Here is a 25,636-nt window from a genome sequence, read left to right on the forward strand (position 1 = left end):
ACCAATGTCCTCAATTCAAGCTGGCACTTTACCAAACTCTGTTCTCTCTGTAGTGTCCAGCACTTCTGCACCACAGCCATCACTCTCAAAGCAATGGGTTGGTGAAGTGCTGGCACTGCTGACTTCGTCTTTCTGACATAACCAATGACATACAAGGAACTATCTACTCTCATCTGCAAAGTTAAACAGCACATCACTTGCCTCAGACTATCACCTCCACAGGGAAAGAACTCACCCCAAATTTTTGTACATCCAATTCTAAAGGACTGTGACTGTCACATTGTGGGGTGATATGATCCGCCCTACCTTACAGCCACCATATTCAGGCCCTATAAGGTGATAAAATGTAGACCTAATACCTGTGGCATTTTCCTCTGTCAGAAACCAACCACTGTTACATTGAACCATTTTAAACCTGCATGGATTCAGTGGAATACCAGCGACATAAGTAACAGAGATATAACACACACAAATGGTAATTCTCTCAACACTCGAGAGAAAACCTGCTGACATGTCAAATGGGAAAAGAAACACACTTTTGTAGTGAAACTTTATGTTCAACAATTGCCACCAGAAGATGTAACAGTGAAACTGGATGATTGCTTCATCAATGTCAAAGGACACCACAGGGGACAGCGGATCAATGAAAGTTCCCTTTCCAGGCAGTTCACTTGCACCTGCAAACTGCCCTACAATGTCAAACTGACCTCAAACACATCACAATTATTAGCTGATGGAGTCCTTACTGTCACAGATAATAAGAAGCAGCACTCCATGTACACAAACAGAGGTTGAGGCAACCATAACTATGACCCTGCCGCTCCCGCAACACAGTCCTCTGCCTCTGCCTCCCCCACCCCACTCCAACACAGGCCAATAGTCAAGCTATGGCTGACCCCAATGACTCCCTCCCCACTTTATGCAATACCATGCCCTGCATAGCAGCCAGCCAAGGCATGGCTGATATTGCTCTGGAAACAACCCACCCCCCCCCCCCCTCCCTCCTCCCAGGGCTTCACACTCCCGAGGCAGGGTTGTGGTGGTGGTTTTGTGTGTGTGTGTGTGTGTGTGTGTGTGTGTGTGTGTGTGTAGGGGTGCTCTGTGGCAGCTCCACCACCGTTAACCATAGCAAGGGAGACGGGGACTTTCTTCGGCTGTGAGAGCACTGGTACAAGACTATCTTGGGTTGAGTCAGTTCACTCTGAACAATAGTTGTTTGCACACGGGCCTTTCTCTGTGTCGCAGTGCCAGTAATAAAGTGTGTTTTATCTACACTAGCTGCCTTAGTTATTCCATTATGAGTATTCCTATCCAAATCCACAGTAAGGACATGAAATTACAATATCAGACCTTTCTACAGATAAAGACTGGTTGCTCATGTTGGCTGCATTTAATTTTGAAAATGTTGGTCAAACATAAACAAGGGTTTACATTTAATTATTCATTCATTCACTCGTGCAGGGATCACCTCACAGTGATATAGGATTTGTCACCACACTTGTGGAACTTCAAAGAGAGAAGAATATAAATAAGATTTTGACTGAGGTACCAGATGTTGCTGCAGTGAATGATAGTAATGTGAAAATGGTTTTTCTGCCACCAGTTTCATGTGGTAAACCAAAACAACATGCAGTGTGCATCAAAAAGACTATGCAATTTTAAAAAATCATAACTATTAAGTTATTTGAGAAATGTGCATGAACAAAGTACTGTTGGAAAGAGCAAACTCTCAAGTTTTACATGGTTCCCACTAGGTGGAAGCAGTGTGTGTCCATTCCAGTTCTAGTAAAAATTATGTCGGGACAACAGAAAGCTTATTGTGTTATACATTTTGCGCAGTGTGGGTCAGTAATAACTGTATAGCATGACTTTCGTACTAGGTATGGTGTAGATCGTCCTACAGTGCAGAGCATTAGTTGATGGCATGAACAATTCTGAGAAACGGGTTGTTTGTGTAAAGGCAAACTGCCGGGCCAAGCGTCACAAGGAGTCCGCAGAAATCCATTCGCCGTGCAGCTCGACAGCTCAGCTTGCCCCCGATGTCCATCTGGTGTGTGTTGCATCGACGTTTACACAGGAACTATACAAAATTCAGCTACTGCTAGCTCTTTGTGAAGGTGACAAATGACAACATGTGGAGTTCTTTAATTTTGTTCTTGGTAAGATGTAGAATGAAGGTTTTCTTCCACACTTAAAAGTGTTTTGTGATGAGGCAACATTCCATTTAAATGGAAAGGTGAACTGTTATAATTTGAGAATATGGGGTACGAGACAACCTCATGAAGCTGTACAACATGAGAGGGACTGTCAAAATTTAATGTGTTTTGTGGAGTTTTACAGGAAAAGGTGTAAGGACCATATTTCTTTCCCGAGATTACTGTTACAGGAAGTACACATCTTGATATGCTTGAGAACTTTACTTTCCCATAGTTGTAGACTTATTGGAGCAACTTCATTTACCAGCATTTTGGCATCTGGAAGTGGGAATTTTTAAATCAAAGGTTTACTGAATGGTAGATCGGTTGCACTGGACCAAATGATTCAGTCTTACATTACTGCCCTCCAAGGTCATCAGACCTGACTGTATGAGATTTTTCTTGTGGGGTTTATGAAAGACATTATTTATGTACCTCTGTTACCAACAACAATGAATATACTGAGACATCGCTTAACAGCAGCTACGGAAGCTGTAACTCAAGACATGCTCGCTGCAGTGTGGGAACAATTTGAATATCGCATAGACATACACCGTGCATCTCAAGGAGGGCATATTGAACACCTATGAAAAGGTACGAAAAAATTGTTTTGAGTTTCCTGTTCATCAAAAAACAAAATTCATTTTATATGTTTATTAGTTTAAAAAATATAGATGTGCCAAATGGGATGATTCTTTTTGATACACCATGTATTTCCAATCTTTCGTTTTTGGTTGATTTTCGACAAGTTAAATGTGAAATGATTATTGATGTAATACTTTCCTATTAATTTATCTGAATACATGAATCAGTTTGTAATAAATTAAATAAATATCTGTGTCACTCTGTTTCGTGTGATGTCTCACTGCAGACAATGGTGGCCCACAGTCAGACAAAATTTCCTTATCCAAATTTCAACCAGTTGTAAAGCAGGTAACAGGAATATATTTGTTTTGAAACTTTCGGAATATTAACTAAGGGTCAGATAAAATTCTAACAAAAATTCAAATTAGTAGACTAACAACTGGCAATTCCTTAGCCAATGACATTTTTTGCTGTTTTACTGTGACCGTCTTACATGTACATATATTACTGCTTAAACAAAATTATGAAAAGGAAAGTTGCCACTCACCATATAGCGTAGATGCTGAGTCACAGATAGGCACATCAAAAGACTGTCACAAATAAAGCTTTTGGCCAGTAAGGCCTTCTCTCTCTCTCTCTCTCTCTCTCTCTCACACACACACACAACTGCAGTCTCAGGGAACACTCCTTACTGCTTAAATGTTCATAACATTGTGGTGGTTAAAATCATATTTGTATTTTGTTTCTTTGTGTTTCGATAACTCCATCACCACAGAGTTAAAAAAAGAGGACACAAGAATTTTTTTATATAAAAATGGTTTATTGCATGCAAATGTAAGTATTTCTTGGAAATTGTTTTCCTGCTTCATTTTAGCAATATGCTGTGGAGATTACAGTATCCTGATGTACTTTGTAGCTGAGGAACTGTTGAGGTTTTTTGTTTTTTTTATGACACATCCAGAAAGAGTTCACTAGTTTTCTGAAAGTTTTCAGATCGTAAAATCCTGGAAGGCAGCACGTTAAATACTTTCATTGCATGAAAGTATTCTTCATTTTAGTAACTTCCTCTGGCTGGTGTCTTCGAGAATGATGAAGGAATACAACTGCTGAAAGTTAACCTATGTGTTGTCGAGTCCTGCGCCGCCTTTGAGTGAATTCCTTGATCACCAGACGTACTAAAAGCTGTAAAAGAGAGAAGCATTTGTCTCTTATTGAACTGTACTTTGACAGAGTCTTTTATACACAGCAAAAACAGTGAAAGATAGTTGCTCTTTAACGATATGAATGGTGATGCAAATGGCTTTTCCAGATGTGAAGTGTGATAAAAAAGGTAACAGAATTTTTTAACTTCGCAAGCCTTATACATCCAATTTTTTTTATCTTATTGGTATATACGTTTGTGAAGTATGTTTGCGTTTTCAGATGTTTTGAATATTTAGTTTACTGCTGACAGTTGAAAGGGTTATACGTGTTTCTGTGTGCTCAGTAAATTTTTAGTTATGTTACAGATGGATCAGAAAATTTACATTAAACTTTGCTTGAAGAGTGGAATAAAATGCAGCCCCATGTTTGAAATGTTGACTGTGGCTTTTGGCAAGTCTGCCACTATTAAGACAAGAGTTTAGTGGTATAAATGTTTCACAGTAGGTCAAGAAGACATTGACGATGACCACCCTAGCACATCAATTACTGATAACAATGTGGAAGAAGTAAATAATATGATCCTGGAAAATCATCAAATCTACATGAGAGTGGTTGCTGATATTGGCATATCCTTCAGCTCAAGCCAAGCAATTTTTTCGGAGTGTTTGGCCGTGAGACATGTAGCAGTAAAGTTTGTTCTGAAATTGACATATTTCAACCAAAGGAGATGTCAAAGAAGGTTATAACAGGTGACGAAACATGGGTATATGGATATGACATCAAAGCCAAGGTCAAATCATCCCAATGAAAACTGCCTAAAGAGCCAAGACCAAAAAAATTTGACAGATTTGATCAGATGTTAAGGTTCTTCTCACTGTCTTCTTCAGTTACTGTGGGTTACTGCATTACGAGTTCCTGCCTTACAGTTGTACGGTCAATAAGAAATACTACCTAGAAGTTATGCACCATTTGCATGAAGCATTCTAAAGGAAACAACCAGAATTGTGGAAAAACCACCTGTGGAAATTGCATCACCTCGGTGCCTGTTTTTTTTCTTCCAGGCATGGCCTTCTGCATCTTCCTTCTATTTCTGAGAACCATGAAAGGACATAGTTTTGCCCACCACTGATGATATAAAAACAGAATTGCTGAAGGAGATGAACACTGTAATGGAAAGCCAAGATTGGCATTTAAGAAGATGGGCAGTTAGAGGATGTGCAATAGTGATGGGCAGTTCACCACACAACACTACAGCCGATAACATCATTCTGTGACATCTGAGTGTAGTGTGCACATGTAACACTTTGCACCAGTTATCAAATTAGATGTTGACATAGCCTTTAGCCATTCTGGTGCTCATTCTGGATGGCATATACCAAACATATTCATTATTATTACATCAAGAAGTGGCAAAAATAGTTTTCCAAGCATATAAATCTTTTTGGGGAGAGCCAGAAGCAAGAATAGTGGCAGTGGCCCCAGAGTTACTACCAGGATAAGCAAGCGCTGGAGCATGTTGTGTGGAACTGAGACAGAGGGCACACATTGGTGACACAGCAAAGGTTTCTCCATCCACCTCAGCATGGAATGCATCATGCTCCCACTTTCTTATTGGGACACCACTCTACTCTGAATCGAGGGACTGACTTTCATCTGTGTGAAAGCATAATTTAGGGTGGAATATAGGTAAACTGTGTTGTGTGTGTTTGGAAATTTTGTAATTGATAGAAAAATTTGCTGACATAGTTGTTGTAAAAAATCATTGTAGTGTACAGGTATAATGAGCCATTGAAAGCTTGCTTCATTACCACCACAATCAAAGGAGGTGGAACAGGTGAGAACCAAAGTGGTAACAAAGTTTGTTTTATTGAGATGAAGGATGATTGTTTCTTGAACCTATTCTTGAAGGTACACTATAGTTCAATTCTTTTATCTTGGCGGTTCGCGCATGCCCGCCCAGACGCGGGAGATTGCTGCGTTGCCAGTTGTACGCGCCAAGAGAAGCAGCGCCATAGTATAGTTCGCAAACTTACGTTTAGGGGGGAGTGCGCAGTTTATGAAGTAAAGCCACCATGGCCACATTAACCCTTTCGCTGCTACTGAGATGTGCTCCCCGCATTCCGCGATGTGCCCGATTTTGTCCTCATTGCACTGGTCGCCTGTGAAGATACATGGTGTTTCGACTGCTTTGACACACTTTATCATTCGATTTCACAAAAACTATTTGGCCCAAAAATTTGATTTTTACGTATCTTGACTGATACCTTCCCCCCATAAATGACGTAATTTCGTTTCGATGTTCAACGCAGTTATTGTGCAGCATTAGATGTAGTAAACCATTGCACGTAATTTTGAAGAGTTTGCAGAGGTAAAAGTCCATAGCGTATACTTTCCATATGGTTGATTTTAGTTGCCACTAGAAATTTCAAAAAATTACAATCAAACGAATAAGATTCATGAAGTAAGACACTTCGATATTGTTTTTAAATAAAGAAGATATTAAGCACCGAGCAAGGTTTGAACTCAGAACCTTTCGCTTAGCAGCCATACACTTTTTTTTTATCTCATTTTGTTCGCTTTTGTTCGTTGCATCTGCTCGGGGCGCACGTCGTAAGACATCCGTTTAAGTTCGTTGTTGATCGATTAGCTCAATTTTTTTATTACATAGGGGTGCTGACCCTCTGACCGAACACGCTGAGCTACCGTGCTGGCGACACTTTAACCACTACGCTAACGCAGCTCGTCATTCAATTACATTTCCCGGAGGACTTTAAAATATCACGCAAAATACCGACAAACACTGTTTGTATGATTATGAATTACTCACGTTCCGTCGAAGTACAATAGGAAATAAACAGTTACCACTGTCTTTTATTGCGATAAAGCGGTTAGTAAGAATGATACAAACACCTTTCCTTGCTATCACCTGAATTAGGAGGCTTATTGCTTGTTTGGTTTAATTAATTAATAGAATATGAAGCAATTGGTGTAAAGAATGCTTTTTCCAAACTTTCTATAAAAGAAAGTCTGCTATCAAGACATTGCTTTCGTTCAATTACTTTATTTATGACTGTATGTTTCTAAAACTGAAGACACTCGTCCGTGCTCTGCACTGCAGTCGAGCTCTGGCAATGTCGTTCTCTGTTTATTGGCCGACTGTGTTTTGTGACGTCAGATGCGCAGAACGAACCTAAACTCGGCCGCCGTCATAAATGACGCGCACTTTAGTTAACCAGCACTGCCAAAGACAGTAAGTTTTACACCCATTTTACTGTATGTGTATCCCCTCTGGTATTTCGTGTTTCCCTGAATGAAAAGGTATTTTTAAGACATAGGAGGAGGAACAAAAACATGTGAAATATCATTTACAGACACAACCCTTCAACACAACCTATGCTTCACATGGTTGATTGTTAGACAACTGATTCAAGACTGTGAAGTAGAGGCCACCTACCAAGAAATGTAGCACTATCACCCTTCTGCCAGCAACAAACAATGAGATTCACAAATTAAGTTACATTAAAAATAAAGCTGCAGACAATGAACAAAATATGCTCTTTTTTAAAAAGCAGAAACTTAACATCGCAGATGAATAGAAACAATGAGAAACCCCATGTGTCCAAAACACTAAACTTTTCAGGGGACAGAAAAAATATTCCTTCTTAAAATTGTGCTGAAATTCCAGTTTTCTTCTCAGTTTTTGTTAAAATGAACATTGAGAAAAGAATGCCCGTGCCTTGAGACATTTTTGATATGTTTTCTTGATGTTAAGTTAAATTTTATTTAGTGAACATGTGGGTTTTCTCAATGTTTTGTAATAAATAAGCATACATCATTGCATAACTCATACTTTGTTGCTAATATGGACAAAAATCAAACATAGTATGCTTAGTTTCCATTCTCTTTGGAATTATACACCACATATGATTCTTTCTTTGACACATGTTGGCCAATTGTATACATCAGTGTAACAGTTCCAGTGGCGGGAAAAACCTCAAGGAGGGGGCACTAAAGATATCTTGAGCTACCTTTACTTTTACCGCAATATAAAACTAATCAAATCACATCCAAAGTGTAAGGAAGTTTTATTTAAACTAATTATATACATATAGAAGACAATGCCAAGAGTTTCCAATGACAACGTCATCCGACAATTTGTGTCGATTCTGTTCCTTTCTAGTGCATTTGATAGAGGGCCTATATAGTAACAATGCATTTTTAGGAATCTTCTCGAATCTTCACACTTACACTTCCTACAACTAGGATTTTTTACTTATTCATTTTTCATTCTTAATATTTCTGCTTCTGTATGTAAACTAGCTTCCTATTCGGTGAATAGTCTGTATTTGTAATGCTACATATCAAAGGTTCTCTGTACAAGAAAACAGTAGAATATTGGTGACTTTTCTCAAACAAATACCGGACAGAATAACATATTGAGAGCACTAAACTGGCCGTAACTTCAAGTAGGTATGTGCTAGCTGTCTATGTACCAGACAGAAATATATAAAATACGATGACGCATCTCGATTCATTTGAGTTGACTGACGAAAGAAATGAATGAATAGCGTGCAGGCTGACTGGCGGAGGTGGCGCGGGTGGAAATGCGGGTGGCCCCGCCCGGGGGGGGGGGGGGGGGGGCAGCCGTGCACACCCCCTCATACATATCTGCCACTGAGCAATTCTGGACAATTTCTTCTTTCGTAGGAATGGTAGAAATCATCTTACGTCATGCATTTTCTTGTCGTTTATAGGCACCCATCTATTATTCTCTCTGTTTAAAACAATGTTGGCAACATAAAATTTCGAGGAACCTCATATCTTTTGTAATGTGGGGTTTTATCTTTGGATTAGGCAATATATTGTCTGCATAACAAGACATAAAACGCCAAAATGTATGGGGTTTCTCCATATCATCATCAGCCTATGTGTTTAAAGTACAAAATCATAGGTAACTTGACTTTGTCAAAAAATGGACATGTGGGGTTTCTCAGTATTCCATAAAACTCTACATGTGCAGAGTCATTATGACCTTGCCACAGCTTCAGTACACTTGTTTGTCAGCAGTTGAGTGGGGCAGCATCCCTTTGACTGTCTCCTCAAATCGTAAGTTGTAGCACCTTCACCCATTGTCTGACTTTGGAAAGGCATTGCTGTCTCTTTTAGTCACCTTGCTCTCGGCATTTTGTTCAGATCTACTATCCTTAATATTGCTTCATTATTCAGGTTGGCTATTATTCTGGTTTTGATCTTGTTTATTACTTTAATTATTTTGCTATTACTGTTCTTAAGAATGCTGAAAAGAAAGAATGCTGAGAAATGCATTTTCAATGATGAGTCCAAGATTAAGTACTTTTTTTTGTGAGCAATTCCTATGAAGAACCCCACTGTTTAATATGTAAAAAATGCTTGCATCAAAACAAAGATAGTAATTTTTCTTGACATTTCTCTTTGCTCCATGAAGCAACACATGGATGTCACTTTCACAATGAATTACGCACTTTAGTGAATAGTCTCTGAACCATCAAGTCTTAAAGAAAAGGTTTTAACTGCATCATATGTGGTATGTTTAAAATTAGCAAAAGCTTAGAAATGCTTCAGCAACACATTACTCGTGAAAGAATGTGCAGTAAAAATGGCAAAGGTATTTGGTTATGACGATGCCTCTGAACACTTTAAGACAGATGCTTTGTACCTTAATACTAAAAAGTTGATTTCTCGATATAGTACACAGCGTAAAACAAAGTTAAACAATTTCATTGCAGACTGTCACTATTATTCTTTGTATACGTGGACCAGAGTACTGATCAGAAAGATCTTATTTGGCTACTAATTTTTATGTGCATAATATTGGATGACTTTTCTGTGCATGAATTGTTACTCACTGTAGTTCTGTTAGTCAGAAGAACAGGTTTGGTTATTTTTTAATGTAATTAAAAAGCATGTTGACAAAATTGGTGGTTTTAAAAAATATTGTGCAGTTTCTACCGATTGTACACCAGCTATGGTTGGTAGCAAAAACAATTTCGTTGGTCAGTTAAGGAAAAACGGAGTAAAATATTCGACTTCTTGTTGCATTATAGTTCAAGGAGCACTGTGTGTGTGTGTGTGTGTGTGTGTGTGTGTGTGTGTGTGTGTGTGTGTCAGAATGCTGTTCACAATGACAGATGTAATAAAAATTATGAATAAAATACATGGAGAAAATTGATCAGTATCTCATGGAAAATTTGAACTATTTTTGAAAGAAACTGGTGCAGAATACTAGCTCTCTTTAAAAAATTTCGGAACATTCATAATTTCGTTTCCAATGGTGTGTTGGAGTGAAATGCAGTTGGCATCCCTATCCCTGCACACACCTATGTTTAATATGTAACTGGCACGAGTTTCATTGTTGTATGTCTGTTATTGTTCAGTGCTGTATTAAGTTGAACATTGTGTAGCACAGTTTGCGAATTTTGAAATGGCAGAAGTTAGAGGAGCCATGCGTCTGCATTAAATTTTGCGTGAAACTCGAGAAAACATTTACAGAGACACCAAATGATGCAGGAAGCCTATGGTGATGAATGCTTAAGCCATACCGAGTATTACAAATGTTTCACAAAGTTTAAAAATGGCTGGGCGGAAGTTAAAGATGACCCTCGTTCAGGACGCCCTTTGATGTCTACTGACAATGCTCATTTCAGGAACATCAAAAATCATTTGTGCCAATTGAGAAACGAGTGTCCAAGAGATTTCAGTTGGATCATGTTATGAAAGCCTGACATAGCATCTTGGAATGCATCGTGTTGCGATCAAGTTCGTCTCACATCTCATGAGTCAAGAACAGAAAGATCTTCACCTTGCGATCTGTGAAGAGCTTTTGGAGCGTGCAAATGAGAGTGAGATGTTCCTTAAGAGAATCGTGACTGGTGATGGGATATGGGTCTACAGTTAAGATGTTGAGACCAAGGTTCAATCTTCACAATGGGTTGGGAAAGGTTCTCCACGTACAAACAAAGCTTGTCAGATCAGGTCAAATGTCAAAGCCATGCTGATAGTTTTCTTTGACTTTGAAGGATTAGTTCAAAAAATGGTTCAAATGGCTCTGAGCACTATGGGACTTAACTTCTGAGGTCATCAGTCTCCTAGAACTTAGAACTACTTAAACCTAACTAACCTAAGGACATCACATACATCCATGCCCGAAGCAGGATTCGAACCTGCGACCGTAGTGGTTGCGCGGCTCCAGACTGTAGCGCCTAGAACCGCTCGGCCACCTCGGCCGGCAAGGATTAGTTCATCATGAATTCATGCCATAGGCGCTACTGTCGATTGATGGTACAATCGGAACGTGTCGCGATGCCTGCAAGAAAATGTGTGAAGGAAACAGCCTGCAATGTGATGAGACAATTCATGGCTCTTGCATCATGATAATGGACCTGCACATTCATTTCTGTAGGTGCATGATTACTGACCGAAAAACGAAAGCACTGTGCTACCTCATCCTCTGTAATCTCCAGACCTGACCCCTACAGACATTTTATTTATTTATTTTTTACTTCCAAAGTTGAAAACCTCACCGCAAGAACAAAGCTGAAAGGACAATAGATGAGATGAGGTAAAAGAAAATTCATAGAAGGCACTTCGTTCGATCCAGATATAGGCGTACCAAGACTGCTTCCGGAAATAGAGACGGTGTTGGGAGCAGTGCATCAATTGTGGAGGAGAGTATTTCAAAGGAGACCATGCACAATAGGTAAAAGGTAAGTGTAGAAAAATTTTGTGGACCAAGTTCCTGAGTTTTTTGAACAGGCCTTGTATGAAGATTAGCTGCTTCATTCTGAAATTTGTTGGTTGAGTGTGGGAAAATTTTTAGTTTTTTTTGCACAGAGTGTTTGCGTTGCAACTAAACAAGGAAAATTTGTGTCTTTCCTGAGTTGCTGTGAACTGAAACAAGAATACATGGAGAATTTTTTTAAAAATTTACTTCTATTAGTGATGGAGTCTCCATTGACTTCACAGTCATTCTAAAGATGTTAAATCTGATACAGTTTTCTTTAATAATACAATTAACATCAGTCTTTGAAGTGCCAGAAGTGATTCTCGAGAAGGGCACAGTTTGCAAAATGATCCGTTCATGCTATCCAGAATGAAAGGGATGCTGAAATTTTTGAAGTCCTAAAACTTGCAGACTCTTTTTGAGTCAAAATTATATAAACTTTCTTTGATGAAGTGCATTAAACCTGCTAAGTGTAATTCAGAGCCCAGTGAGTCACTGGAATATCAACATTGATTCTGCACAACATGAATTAAGATTAATATTGCAGAACTTGTCAAGACCTAGTAAAATAAATCAAACCTAAATATCTGAATATCTAATTAATGTAAGTACAACACTTTGAGACAAATGACTGAATAAAACTAAATGTTTTAGCACTTTATATCTTATGATGTTTATGCATAAAGGGTAGACATGGCTCACAATACTGACAGTTGCCCCTGCAATCACTCAGCATAGCTGTGGTGGGCCCATGATAGCACACTAAGAGCTGACTAGCATGGGGCTGCACAAGCAGGAGGTAGGTGACTCGCAAGCCATTCTTTGCCACACTTTCAGTAACACTACTGAACTGATACTGGTGTTTACATGCTCATGCACAAAATTTTACAAGGATTACATAACGAAACAGCACCACTCAGTTTTTGTGACCTATCAAAGACATTTGACTGTGTAAATCATAACATTCCGTAAGAGAAATGGCAGTACACATACAAATGGCTCACATCATACTTAACAACAAAAAGATTGCAGAAGTGATATTAAATTCTGTACATCTAAAGGTATACTTAAAGCATAGGCAAGAATTAATATCACAGAATCTTCAAAAGTTTTGGTAATATATTCAAAATTAAGCAACCTAATTCAGCCAAATTTGTATTTAATTTCATTGCAAATCTGAGAGAAACAATTTTTTTTCTTAAATTTCATTCAGCAATGTCATACACAGTTATATTGTGGGGTAACTCATTTTTAAAACGGTGACTTTTCATTGCATGAAAGTGTGCCATAAAATGTGTAGCATTCAGCCATGATCATCTAGTAGAAAACTGGGAAAAGAAGGAGATATTTTAACTGCAGCACAACAATACGAATTATAAATCTGAAAGTAGTTGTAAATAATCCATTGGAGTACAGATTGGATAAATTATAATAGAAGAAAAGATGACCTTCATTACTCTTTACAAATGTGCCTTAACTCAAAACGGACTGAATGATGCTCCTACCAAATCTTAACTAATGATATAAAATGACTGACAGACAGCAAAAGGTGAATTTTATGTTAAGCTAAAGGTTCTTGAGTTACTATTTTATATCTGGCGGACAGTCACGCGATTCGCCTATTCACTTTCTTGCGCATCTGTGAATCATCATCGTAACAAACGCCATACCTCAGGAACGATTCAAGATATCGAAACAGGAGTTTGCAAATGATAGCGCACAATGAGGCACATATGTTGCATGGTAAGTACTCAACGCTTTTTCATTCACCAAGATACAGAAGTAACTTGTCTGCAGCTGTGAGAGGTAGGTAGCTCAGGACACATACAGACACAATAGCACTGTTGGAAAACCCAAACAGTGTTCATACACATGACCACAGCACCTGGGGAATGACATAGCAGTGAAACAATTAACTCTGTGTCCCAGCTTGAATCACCAACTCTACTGACACAACCCCTCACCCAAATGCTGGAACAATGAAGAGAGAGAGAGAGAGAGAGAGAGAGAGAGAGAGAGAGAGAGAGAGAGAGAGAGAGAGAGTGTGAGTGTGTGTGTGTGTGTGTGTAGGTAGGGAGGAGGGGGGTAGGGGGTGGGGTGGGGGGTGGGGGGAAGTGGGAGCCTCGCATGCACTGTTTTGTTACGTTAGTTCTGGAGGAGGAAGGATATTGTTGAAATCTCAGCAATATTTTCACTGTTCTCAATGTGTATATTGAAGGTTCAGCACCTGAACTATACAGTGACTTGTTACCTGTACTTGTTTCACTAATTCTGCTATTTTTGGGCCATATGCACTGCTTTGCAAACTGAGTGTTATTTTTTCTCCCTTGTTTATCTACATAGCCATATAGGAAAGGTGTCTGCTTTTGACTGTAATCAGATATAAACTACAAATGCTGCTTTCGCATAACTTATCTAATCCCTCCTTGATACAGACAACAGGCGACTGCAGCTCACATTGTGACAATGCCTAGTTGTACAGTCTAGTTAAAACATCATGGCTGCCCAAAGCTTTGGCTTCTCTATGGCTCTCTACAATTGATTAAAACTGATATTACCAGCATAAGCACAGTGAAGTAAAACTTGTTTTGTGCTAAGCTCCCTGAACCACAGAGTACAATCCCAGAGGCCATTTGTAATCCTTGCAGAATCATATGATCAATCACATCAACTAACCTCCTTTTGCAGGCCAAGGAGCTAATATTACGTTTTCTGCCCTATTCTATTTGTGTATTGAGTGAAGAAAAAATAACTGACTGAATGCCTCCCTATGCACTGTTATCTCCTTTATGTAAATAATTTAGGAATGAAGGTAATAACTCACTGAATATTAGAGGCATTGAATCGTTGACGGGCACATAAAGAAGACTGAAAACTGTGTTCATTTTTGAATGAGTCTTTTTCAAGGTAGTGGGTGACTCAGCACTCTAGTATTTGCTGGGTTGTTACTTTTACTCCTAAATTATTTACATACTGCCGGAACTAATACCCTTTATCTTATTCTCAGGATTCTTATGTGAGATGTACAACTGTAGCAGTACAATCGTTGCACACTGTTTCTCCAACACTGGTTTCCAAAGTTTACTCAGCAGCTTTTTTTGCTAACATCACCATCCTTTTTCCAAGCATACCCAATTTAGTTCCCCTAGTATCTCTGTTACACTTTTGAATTATCTACTCTGACATTTTTAGCATCCCAGCAACAAATCTCTTAATGTATTCATAGTTTGTTCTTATGTCTACTTAATAAGTAATATGAACACTGAAGCAATATGCTTGTATTGGTTCCACTAGTGTGTTGTATGTATTTTCCTTTACTGATGCACTGCACTATCCCAGAATCCTTCCAAAGAATCTATGTCTTCTGTTCACCTTACCTATTACAGATTTTACATGTTCATCACATTTTGTACAATTTCTCAGTATTATCCAAAAATATTTAAATTATAAAACATTCCCCAGATCTTTAATACGATCCTGCTGGGTTCTATTTTGGGCATTATCTTCCATTTATGTACTTACAGCTGCCATTCATTACATTAAAAGGAAATTTCATCCATATCTCTTTGCATTTCCTTACGATCGATAAAAAATAATACTTCACTGTAGACAACAGCATGATTAATAAACAATCTGATAGTTCTGTTGACGCTGTATCATAAATCATTTACACATATTATGAACATTGGGACATGCCTGATACCTAGTTTCATTTCTTTTGAACATTTGCTGTCTATTATAATGCCCTCAGTTCTTTCAGTCAAAAGGCCATTGGGTCATTCTCATATCTGTGAAGGTATGCAAAAGTATCACATCTTGGTTATTAGCTGACAAACTGCTGCCAACAAGATGATGAATGCCACCTTTCCCTTGGGGAATCCTCCTTTAGTGCAGGATGGAAACTGGTGGGCACAGAATGTTGGTCAGACATTTCTGCACGTCTATACACACGGATACAGCAAGATTGTGATACTAAATTTATTACCCTTGAAAAGAATTTTGCTAAAGGAGTTTTTTCTGAGAACAACATAGCTTCCTTGTAGCACTGCCATATGGTTTTAAATTACAGAAAAAGTGTGTCCAAGTCCACATGTCGATTCTGAAAGCTGTATTCACAAAGTTCATTCCTATCATATTGACTTAGCTCTAACATCTGGGCTTACTGCACCAATGTTCAAATGTCAACCTCTATCTGATAAAAATTGTTCTTACACAACAACTTTCCCAGCTTGACATGAATGCTCATGTTCGACAGATGTTGGAAAGTTCAGTCAAGAGGAACAAAGACGATGGTGAAAACACTGCTGAACTTTCTTCTTTGAAAGCTTTTTTGTCTTCTAAAAAAGAAGACACACACACAAACACACATAACCACAAAATTATAAATCTCTGCCTGATTACATTGTCCAGGCTCTGCAGCCTGATTGAGGTTGTGTTGGGTGGAGTGGGTGAGAAGTATCTTGGAGACAAGCCAGGAATGTGAAACTGGTGAGGAGATGGAATCATGCAAACAACAATATTGGTGTGTGCGCGTGTGCAAGTGTAATTTAATGAGGATAAAGGCGGAGATGGGGATGGGGGCAAATGCATTTAGGGATCTGTCTACTACACTCCTGGAAATGGAAAAAAGAACACATTGACACCGGTGTGTCAGACCCTATGAATCTTTTCCCAACAGTTACTATCAATGGCATACAGTGAAAACTTTACCGTGTGTGGCTGTTGGAGAAGATATGCTGTGTTTTACTTTATTTCCTAGTTTCACAAGTCTTTCAGTGTTTTATTTCCACTGTAGACCTAAACACAGCAAATGTTTGCTGAAACTGGATGTCACCAAAACAAGGTAGAATTATAATTAAAATTGATGTTCAGTGTTGAATGGAGGCCATCATTCATGACATTATTAGAATTCAGTAGTCTTAAGGACAGGTCTCTCAGTTGGTCTGCGGATACGACATTTATACTCTCTAATGGGAGGTAACGTATGTGGTGTCAGTTCTTATTTGTCCATGAACAAGGTTCACTTAAGTACAAATTGCATAGCTCACTACCTGCCAAATGAAGGAGTGTGGCAGTTTTAATTCATCACAAATGTTGACTTGGGATGTTAATTCTGCCAGCAGTTAAGGTATTGCTTTAATACTAACAATGTAATTTGCGAAACATTTAAGCTTTTTTAAGCTACACATTCTGCTAACAGTTTTCATTAAATATTTATCTAGGACAGAAGGAGCAATTCAAAGAAATTATGTTAGGCTACATTTAAAAATGTCCTTTGCTATCTGTCAGTAATTTTATGTCTTACAGCCAATGATCAAACTGAGATGGTTTAGTTGCACAAAATGCATCTTGTGAAGGGTCAGATAATAAAATGTCCAACTCATTAAAGAGGCATCTACAAGATGGTTGTGGCTGAACACCATGTATCATTTTCAAGGATCACTTTTGTGCAATTGTTACTCCTCCTCTAAGTGGTAAGTTAAACCAGAAATTTTAGCACAAGTCATTAATGAATGGAAATATGTTGTCTTGATACAGCAAAATGTCCAGTGTTACCAAGTATGCGAGTGGTACGTACCAGCAATGCTAGTACATCAGAAGCCATCAGCATGTAGAACACGGATTCCCAGCCGTATGAATATATGACACCAGCTAACAAGGGTCCAACTGCAGCACCTTTTGAGAGAACAAATACATGAGTATGACAAATTAGCTCATAACATTTGCCAAGTAGATAAATGTAGTTAAGTTTGTGAGAAGTTTTAAGTTACAGAAAATTGTCACTAGAGCTTCATGAAATAACAACATCCACATACCTTTAAATTTAATAACCTGTATATTTGTTCATTTTGTTCTACTAAATTTGTGTGCTTAAGAATCAAAAATAGAACATGCAAAAGAACATTGCAGAATATCAGGAGCAGAAATCTCAGTTATTTCTTGCCCTTACTGTCTGTAGAACATCAACATACATACTCTGCAGATTGAAGGCCCAGTGATTTGTAAGCAGTCTGCTTTGTAGTCTGAAGGCATTTCCCCAGTATCCAGAAAACATACCAAAGTCTGCCATCTGTATTTCTTACGACTGAGCCTATGCAATCATTCCAGAATCACAACTACTCACCACAAAGAGAGGCATTGAATGGCAGACAGGGACATGGTGACTGCTAGATGTTAATCCTTCATCAGATGTGGACAAAAAAACACACACAGCCAGCCATTATGTCTCCTGGCACTAAGGCTCAACTGTGACTGGACCTGAGGTGAGCAATGATCTTTGCTGGGATGAGTAGTGAGTGTATGGAAGACATGTGGAGTGGAGAGGGGGAGGGATAACAGGATAGGGTTGGTGGTGGAAGACACCAGTGCCGCTTGTGAGAGAATGCAAGGACATGATAGTGGGCTCTGTGCAGCATTAAGCTATGTTCCATCGAATTCTTCCCACAACATCAGCTTTTCTGAATTGTACAGCTGTGGGAACTCTCCTTATTTATTTATTTACACGTCAAGTTCTGTAGGACCAAATTGGCCCTGGGGCAGAGGATTGGGATGAAGCGAGAGCATGATCCAGCTCCCTCTTAGTAAAGGCGGCATTGTAGCACTCACGATTCTGAGAAGAGAAGAGTATCGCCTGAACCTCCTCCACTGGGTTCCAATGGAGAAAGGCAGGGTGATAGTGGGAGGATCTTTAAATGTCCATAAAATAGTGGCCCACAGTGTTGGAGATAGAAATAGGGTCCACTATGACACTGTCTGCCACTGTCAGGCTGGAAATTGGGGAATGGATCTTGGTCCCAGAGAGCCGCCGGAGATTGGCCCACACGACGGAAGAGGGAGTGGAACTGTTAAAAGAACTGACGAATGAAATCCAGCTGGCTTTTTTACCATCCTGAAGAATATAACAACACTGTGCATGCAACTGTTTATAATGAATACAATTTGCCATCATAGGATGATGGTTAAAAATGCGGAGAGCGCATCTCCAAGGTCTTATTGCGTCACGGCAAGCCTCAGTTCACCACGGGACCAAGACACGGTATGGTAAAGAGGAAGTGTGAGGAATGGAACATTCTGTGGTGGTAAGGATAATATTTGTAAGATATTTCACCTGGTCATCACAACTGGGGAAATGTTCATCGAAGGTCAAGGGGGAGGAGTAAAGTGTCAAGTCGGCCATAGTAAGCTGCCATTTGGGTGTGCACGTAGTTTGGGGTAGGAGTCGGCAAATGGATAGCACTCAGGAAATTGTCGCTCGAGTACGTGTCAAGAGAGAACAGAACAACCAAGACAGTGGGAAAGCTGAGCAATACAGAAAGATAAGTCCAAATGGGAATAGCTGTGCGAGGAGTCTGAAAGGAACGTGGGTGCTCCTGTGTTAAGGCAGAAGAGGTTAAGTTGATTGAGGTGGTCAGCCAAGAGGGCACCTCTGGGAAAGGTTCTGGGAGAACCCAAAGGGGAAGGTGTGCATTACAGTCACCGAGCAGCAGAAATGGTTGAGGTAGCTGCCCAATAAGTTGGAGGAAGTTTGCCCTGGTGATATCAAATGATGGAGGGATTAAGCAGTACAAAGGGAAAAGGTAAAGTGAGGAAGGAAAAGGCAAACTGCAACAGCTTAAAGGCAGGTTGACTATGAACGTCTTCCCGTATGAGCAGAATGACTCCCCCACGAGACAGAATGCTGTCCTTGAGGGGAAGGTCAAAATGGACCGGGAAGAAATGCGAAAGCTCAAAGCGGTCATGAGGACGCAATTTCGTTTTCTGGAGGCAGAGAAAAAGTGGATGCTGCAAATCTAAGAGCAGCTGTAAATCCTCTTTGTTTGATCAAAGGCACAAACATTCCATTGAAGGAGAGCCATAATGAAGAAAGGGGAGGAGGGAAAAAATGAAGGGGTGTCACCTCAGTGGCTGCCGAGTGCCAGCCTTAAAAGACTCACTGCTACAGGGCACAGAGGATGGAGGATCCTGCTTCAAGAGATCTACAGAGATGTCAGCACTCTCCCTCTGTCGGCCTGTGAAATCCAGGGCAGAAAAACAGTTGGTGGTGAGCATTGGCAACATGGAGGTTGGCTGGGCGAGGGTATCATGTGGCGACGCCACTGAATAGGATCTTCGAGTTGGTGAAGGATGGTTGGTTGGTTGGCTGATCGGGGTTGAAGGGACCAAACAGCAAGGTCATCAGTCCCTTGTTTCAAAAGTGGTCCATTTGAATGGATTCACATCTCAGAAGAGTCATAACGATACAGTCTTATCTCTCCAGTCACCCACCACCTCCAAAAGTCCCATTGTCTGGTCACAGAAATGCATTCCCCTTGTGACTCAGTCCTATCCAGGGCAAGAGCAACTGAATCACATTCTGCACCAGGGTTTCGACTACCTCTCGTGCCCTGAAATGGGAAATGTCTTACCCACTATCCTTCCCCCCCCCCCCCCCCCCCCCCCACCATGTTATTCCCCTGCCCACCAAACTTGCAAAATATCCTCGTTCATCCCTACACAACCCCTGCACCCACCACCACCCAAAGTCCCACTGTCCGGCCACAGAGAAGCATTCCCCTGGTGACTCAGTACTACCCAAGACTGGAGCAACCAAATCACATTCTCTGCCAGGGCTTTGACTACCTCTTATCATGCCCCTGAAATGAGGAATGCCGTACACACTATCCTTCTCACCCCTCCTACAGTGGTATTCTGCTGCCCTTTGAACTTCGACAATATCCTTGTCCATTCCTACACACCTGCTACCAAACCTTTGTCCCATGGCTCATATTCTTGTAATAGACCTAGATGCAAGACTGTGCCATGCATTCTCCCACCACCACCACCTACTTCAGTCAGGTCACAAACATCACCTATCCTACCAAAGGCAGAGCTACCTGTTAACTCAGTCATGTGATCTACTAGCTAAGCCGCAACCAAACATTGTGCTGATTCTATGTGGGCATTACAACCAACAAGCTGTCTGTCTACATGAATGGCCATCAACAAACTGCAGCCAAGAAACAGATGGACCACCCAGTTGCTGAGCACACTGCTCAACACAATATTCTTCATTACAATGACTGCTTCGTAGCCTATGACATCTGGATCCTCCCCATCAACACCAGATTTTCTGAATTTTGCAGATGGTATCTCTACCTACAATATATTCTACATTCCCATAACACTCAACCTTCATTAGTCATTGGCCTTACTCAACTATCCCCTTCCAGTACTACACACCCTCTATTCCACCATCACACCCACAGTCTTTTTACATCTCTACTTTTCCGCTGTCCCCCCTCCCAGCCCTCTGTCAATCTCCCAGCTTCACTGCTGCACTTAACTGCCCTACCCTCTCTCCCCATCTTGTCCCTGTATGCTCCCACAAGCAGCACTTTACTGTCTCCCACCCCTATTCTACTATCCCTCCCCCTTCCATCCCAGCCTCCTTCCTTACCCCCACCAACCAGTTGCATCTCCCATCAAGTGCTGCTGATCACAGTCTGGCCTTAGCAACGTGAGACTGTGGTCATGTGAGTGTGAGTTGCGTTTGTGTGAGTGTGAGTGAGTATGGGTGTGTATGTTGTCTACTCTGTCTAAGGCCTGTCTGGCTGAAAGGTTTGTTTGGCAGTCTTTATGTTGCGCCTATCTGCAACTCGGCATCTCCGCTATATGCTGAGTAGCAACTATCATTTTCATAATATTGTCGAAGCAGCCATCTAATTCAAACAAGTTTACCTTGCAATTGAATACTTCAAACACCAACTTAGGAGAAACATGCCAATGAGTGAAAAAAGTGGAATTACTGCACTAATCACATATCTACCTGCACTGTAAGAAGAGGAAAATAGTTTTCAGAAAAGATATTGCTGCCAAAGTTTACCTCTCAATTTTGAGAAAATTGTAATTTTTACAATTGAAATTGCTCATCACTTTTCCCTTGCTTTTCCATTTCAGTGCTCCAATCCATTTCCTTGGATGAAATCATTATTGGTTTACAATATAATCATTCTTTTTCGTATTACCTATTTTTTGAGCAAACTTTATTTTCTATCATAATACAAACAACCATTATTAAGTTTTTCAGGGTACCTATTGAACCAGTGCCATCAATAATGGCTGTGACTGTGGCCAATGCCCTGGAGCTCCCTTTGAGTGACTCATGTGTGCCCAAGTCTGCAGAGACTGCCGTGGTGATTAGGGCGTAGGGCCCATTCACAAGGATGCCCACCACTATCAGCAGGAAGATGTTCATCTCCACACTCACAGACCCGTATTCATCATACACAAACATCTGAAAATAAGAAGCACACAGTTTTAGAATTATTTCTTCCATATCCTCAGCATCAGTATAATGAAAGTCATTTATTCACTTATCAACTCATATCATAATGACAGATACGGGAGATCACATTAACAAATGATATAACAGGAGTGAGTACAAATTTGGGGTGAGGAAATGTGAAATGTGGTCTCTTGCAATGTTCTGTGCCTGCCCATTCATGTTCTTGACTACTCACCTAAATGATTTTCCCAGAACATGGGAGGGCTCTTCAAACATTTTGATGTTTCTTGATGACAAGTATCACGATAAAGGGCTCTAACACATCCATACCTGCAAATACCTTATCCTTAACTGTACAGAGACTTATATGATCCAATTCCAAACAAATAAAAATCAGAAGTGAAAATCAATGGACATATACTAGATACGGTAGGTCATCCAGTTGGATGGCAAAGTCAGGTCTCTTTGCACTTTAAAATCTATCTCACTTTTTTTGACCTGCAGATGCGACTGCTAGCATTCTTTCAATCAACAGTGTCATATTACAATCTTCTGGAAAGATGCAGGTAAGGTCAAAAAGTGTACAGTAAAAGTCTTATTTAAAGTTGATAACCCAATATCATGCAAAGCATCTGCAGGGAGATTCTTACACTTGTGAGGCAATGTGTTTACTCCCTAATTTTTTGTGCTTAACAACTTCAACAAATTTAGGATGGGCAGTGAAATTCACAATGATAGCACTAGCAGTAAAAATAATTTCCATATACACTAAACATCCACACTTAGGCTCCAGGATGGTGTTTTATATTCTGATGCAAAAGTCTATAAGAGCTTAGTAACAGACACCAGACAGGAAATTGAAAATCCTCAGATATCCTGACTAGAAGAGTACCTTATCAGCCACTGCTCCTACAGTTTATCAGAATATTTGAACTTGAGGATGTAAATTCCACTGAAGTCTAATGTTTATATTAAACGGGTTTTGAATTTTTCAGTGTCAGCATCTATATAGGGTCTACTGGAAAAGTCAAGACCTATTTAATACAAATGTGTGTAAATTTACATAAATGTTTAGTTTGAAGACGTAGATAAAAAGATAAAAATGGTAGCCGAGTAGTGTAAGTGTTGTGACTTGCTGATCTTTCAAAGTGCTGCCGTGCAGTTACGCGCGTCCTCTACATGCGGTGCTGTCTGCCAGCTATACAGCAGCCGCGCCACCTAAGCGGCCAGCCAGCCAGCGGCCGCTAGACTGGGGCTCAGTGTGATTTGAACGTTACAGTGTACACACGTCTTACTTTGTTTACTTGATCTGTGACTTACATGTATTGTGTCGTCCTAAAAATATATTTGTTCAACTTGACGTTATAACAATTGGCAACGAGGCAGTGAATTTTTCTTTTTCATCGTTAACCCACAAGTTTCCATGGCTACTTTAGAGCAACTATTGCAAGGTCTCATTGAACAGCAAACGCTTCTCACATCGGCGATTCGTGATTTCGTCGCGGCATCCAATGCGGGGCGTCTCTCGTCATTGTCTATACCTCCTTTTCCTCCTTACGACGAGACAGCGGAGGACTGGTCTGATTATGAAAAACGTCTTTGACAGCACTTCTTGGCATTTCATGTCGTGGACGAACAAACATGTAAGTCTCTGTTCCTTTCATGGATTTCACCTCAAATGTATCGGTTGTTGTCACAATTGGCTCCTTTGAAAGATCCTGCGTCTTTGTCCTTTGCTGAAATGTGCTCACTTCTGTCCGTATATTTTCAAAAGCATACGCATGTGGTAGCCTCTCGTGTTGCCTTTTATTGTTGTCAAAAACAACCGAATCAATCCTATCGCGCTTGGGCGGTTGAACTTCACGGCCTCAGTAGAAAGTGTCTATTCGTTACTGAAGTTCAGAAAGAATCCTACACCGATTCCATGGTACGGGATGCTATTATCCGGCCAGCACCCGACAAAGAAGTTAGGCAACATGCCCTTCAGTTGGCAAATCCAACTCTAGATGAAGTTCTATCCACTGTGCAGTCTTTTGAAATTTCTCGCGTCGCTGGGGCGCAAATAGAGGCATGGGGTGACGTCAGGGGAAATACAACCTCTGTGCGATGTTGATGAAGCATGTGGCATGTCCCTGCTGGCCGACGTGGCCGCAGTACACTCCCAAGCGGAGCCTCGGCCTAACCGTAAACAAACCTCTAAGAAACTGCAGCAAAACCCCCGGCAACTTCCTTCATGTCCGCGGTGTTTTACAAAACATTCATGGGAGGATTGTCCCCAACATTGGGCCGTGTGTCACAAATGCAAAAAGAAGGGTCATGTGTCCTCCGTTTGCATTTCTGACCGCATTCCTGATGTTCATGAATGTGATGTTGATTCTGCTTCTGTGTTGTCAGTCAATGGTACTTCTTCCCTTTCAGGGAAGTTATTCCTCACTGTCCAAATACTTGGTCGGGATGCTCGCATGCAGGTGGATACTGGTTCTGCTGCCGCTATCATCAATTCTCAGACGTATCTTCAGTTGGGTTCTCCAATCCTATCACCCGCTGCTAGGCAATTACAGACGACCATAAACAGAAGATGTCTCTCTTGGGACAATTTGATGCTGAGGTATCTTACAAATCCGTCATTTGCACTGTTCCCATATTTGTTGTCGATCATATTAATGCGGAGAATCTTTTTGGTTTCGATGCCTTTCGCGTTTTTGGGTTCTCCATAGATGACTCTGTCAATATCGTCTCTGATGCTATTCCTTATGCTCAACTGGATTTCTTGTCGACGGCATTTTCGTCCCTTTTCTCTCCTGGGTTAGGCCGTGCAAATGACTTTGAAGCTCATATCATGCTCAAACCCACTGCTCGACCTAAGTTTTTTAGGGCTCAGCCCATTCCTGTGACCCTTCGTGATCAGGTCAAATGGGAGCTGGATCATCTCACTGCTTCAGGGGTCTTGCTTCCTGTCACTTCCAGTGAGTGGTCCTCTTCTGTCGTCGTTGTTGCTAAGCCCAATGGCGATTTCAAAGCCACTGTAAATGCTCAATGCCTCATCGACACTTACCCTATGTCCCGACCTGAAGAATTGTTCACTAAACTTGCTGGAGGCCAGTATTTTTCTAAACTTGACCTGTCAGAAGCTTATCATCAACTTCCTCTCGACTCTGCTTCCCGACAGTTCCTGGTCCTTAAACACGCCTTTTGGCCTCTATCAATATCAACGATTGCCATTCGGGGTTGCCAGTGCCCCTGCTCTCTTTCAGCGATTCTTGGAACAATTATTGCTCCCTGTCCCTGGGTGTATAAATTACATGGACGACATTCTTGTCACTGGCTCCACCACTGAAGAACATCTTCGAAATCTCTGCACACTTTTTCATGTCTTACACACTGCCGGTCTTAAGTGTAACCTTCAGAAATCAATTTTTTTTCAGGTGCCTATCACGTACTTGGGGTTTCAACTCTCTCAGGACGGTATTCGTCTGCTTCAGCAAACTGTCACTGCGATCGATGCCCTTCCTCGCCCTACATCTGTTAAGGAACTGCAGGCCTTCTTGGGAAAATTAGCATACTATCACAAGTTTTTACCATCTGCTGCTTCAGTGGCTCAGCCGTTGCATCACCTGTTGCATAAAAACGTGCCTTTTCACTGGTCCGCGTCATGCGATGTGACTTTCCAGAAATTGAAGACTATGCTGA

The 25,636-nt window shown here is 40.6% G+C and overlaps 1 protein-coding gene across 8 annotated transcripts in view; it reads right to left on the reverse strand.

The window, feature by feature from the left end:
- Positions 1-3,641: 3,641 nt before the first annotated feature.
- The window catches only part of LOC126100176 (glucose-6-phosphate exchanger SLC37A2), a 357,318-nt gene continuing 335,323 nt past the window's right edge, over positions 3,642-25,636 (reverse strand). For all 8 annotated transcript variants that reach the window (XM_049910732.1, XM_049910729.1, XM_049910734.1 and 5 more), the window contains 3 exons: positions 21,754-21,955; positions 17,261-17,358; positions 3,642-3,962 (listed from right to left, as the gene is read on the reverse strand). In XM_049910732.1, the coding sequence (XP_049766689.1) occupies positions 3,894-3,962; positions 17,261-17,358; positions 21,754-21,955 (369 nt within the window). In that variant the 3' untranslated portion in view covers positions 3,642-3,893. The remainder of the gene's footprint in view (positions 3,963-17,260; positions 17,359-21,753; positions 21,956-25,636) is intronic.

Source organism: Schistocerca cancellata, chromosome 9 (genome assembly GCF_023864275.1).
Source record: "Schistocerca cancellata isolate TAMUIC-IGC-003103 chromosome 9, iqSchCanc2.1, whole genome shotgun sequence".
NCBI classification, from domain to species: domain Eukaryota; kingdom Metazoa; phylum Arthropoda; class Insecta; order Orthoptera; family Acrididae; genus Schistocerca; species Schistocerca cancellata.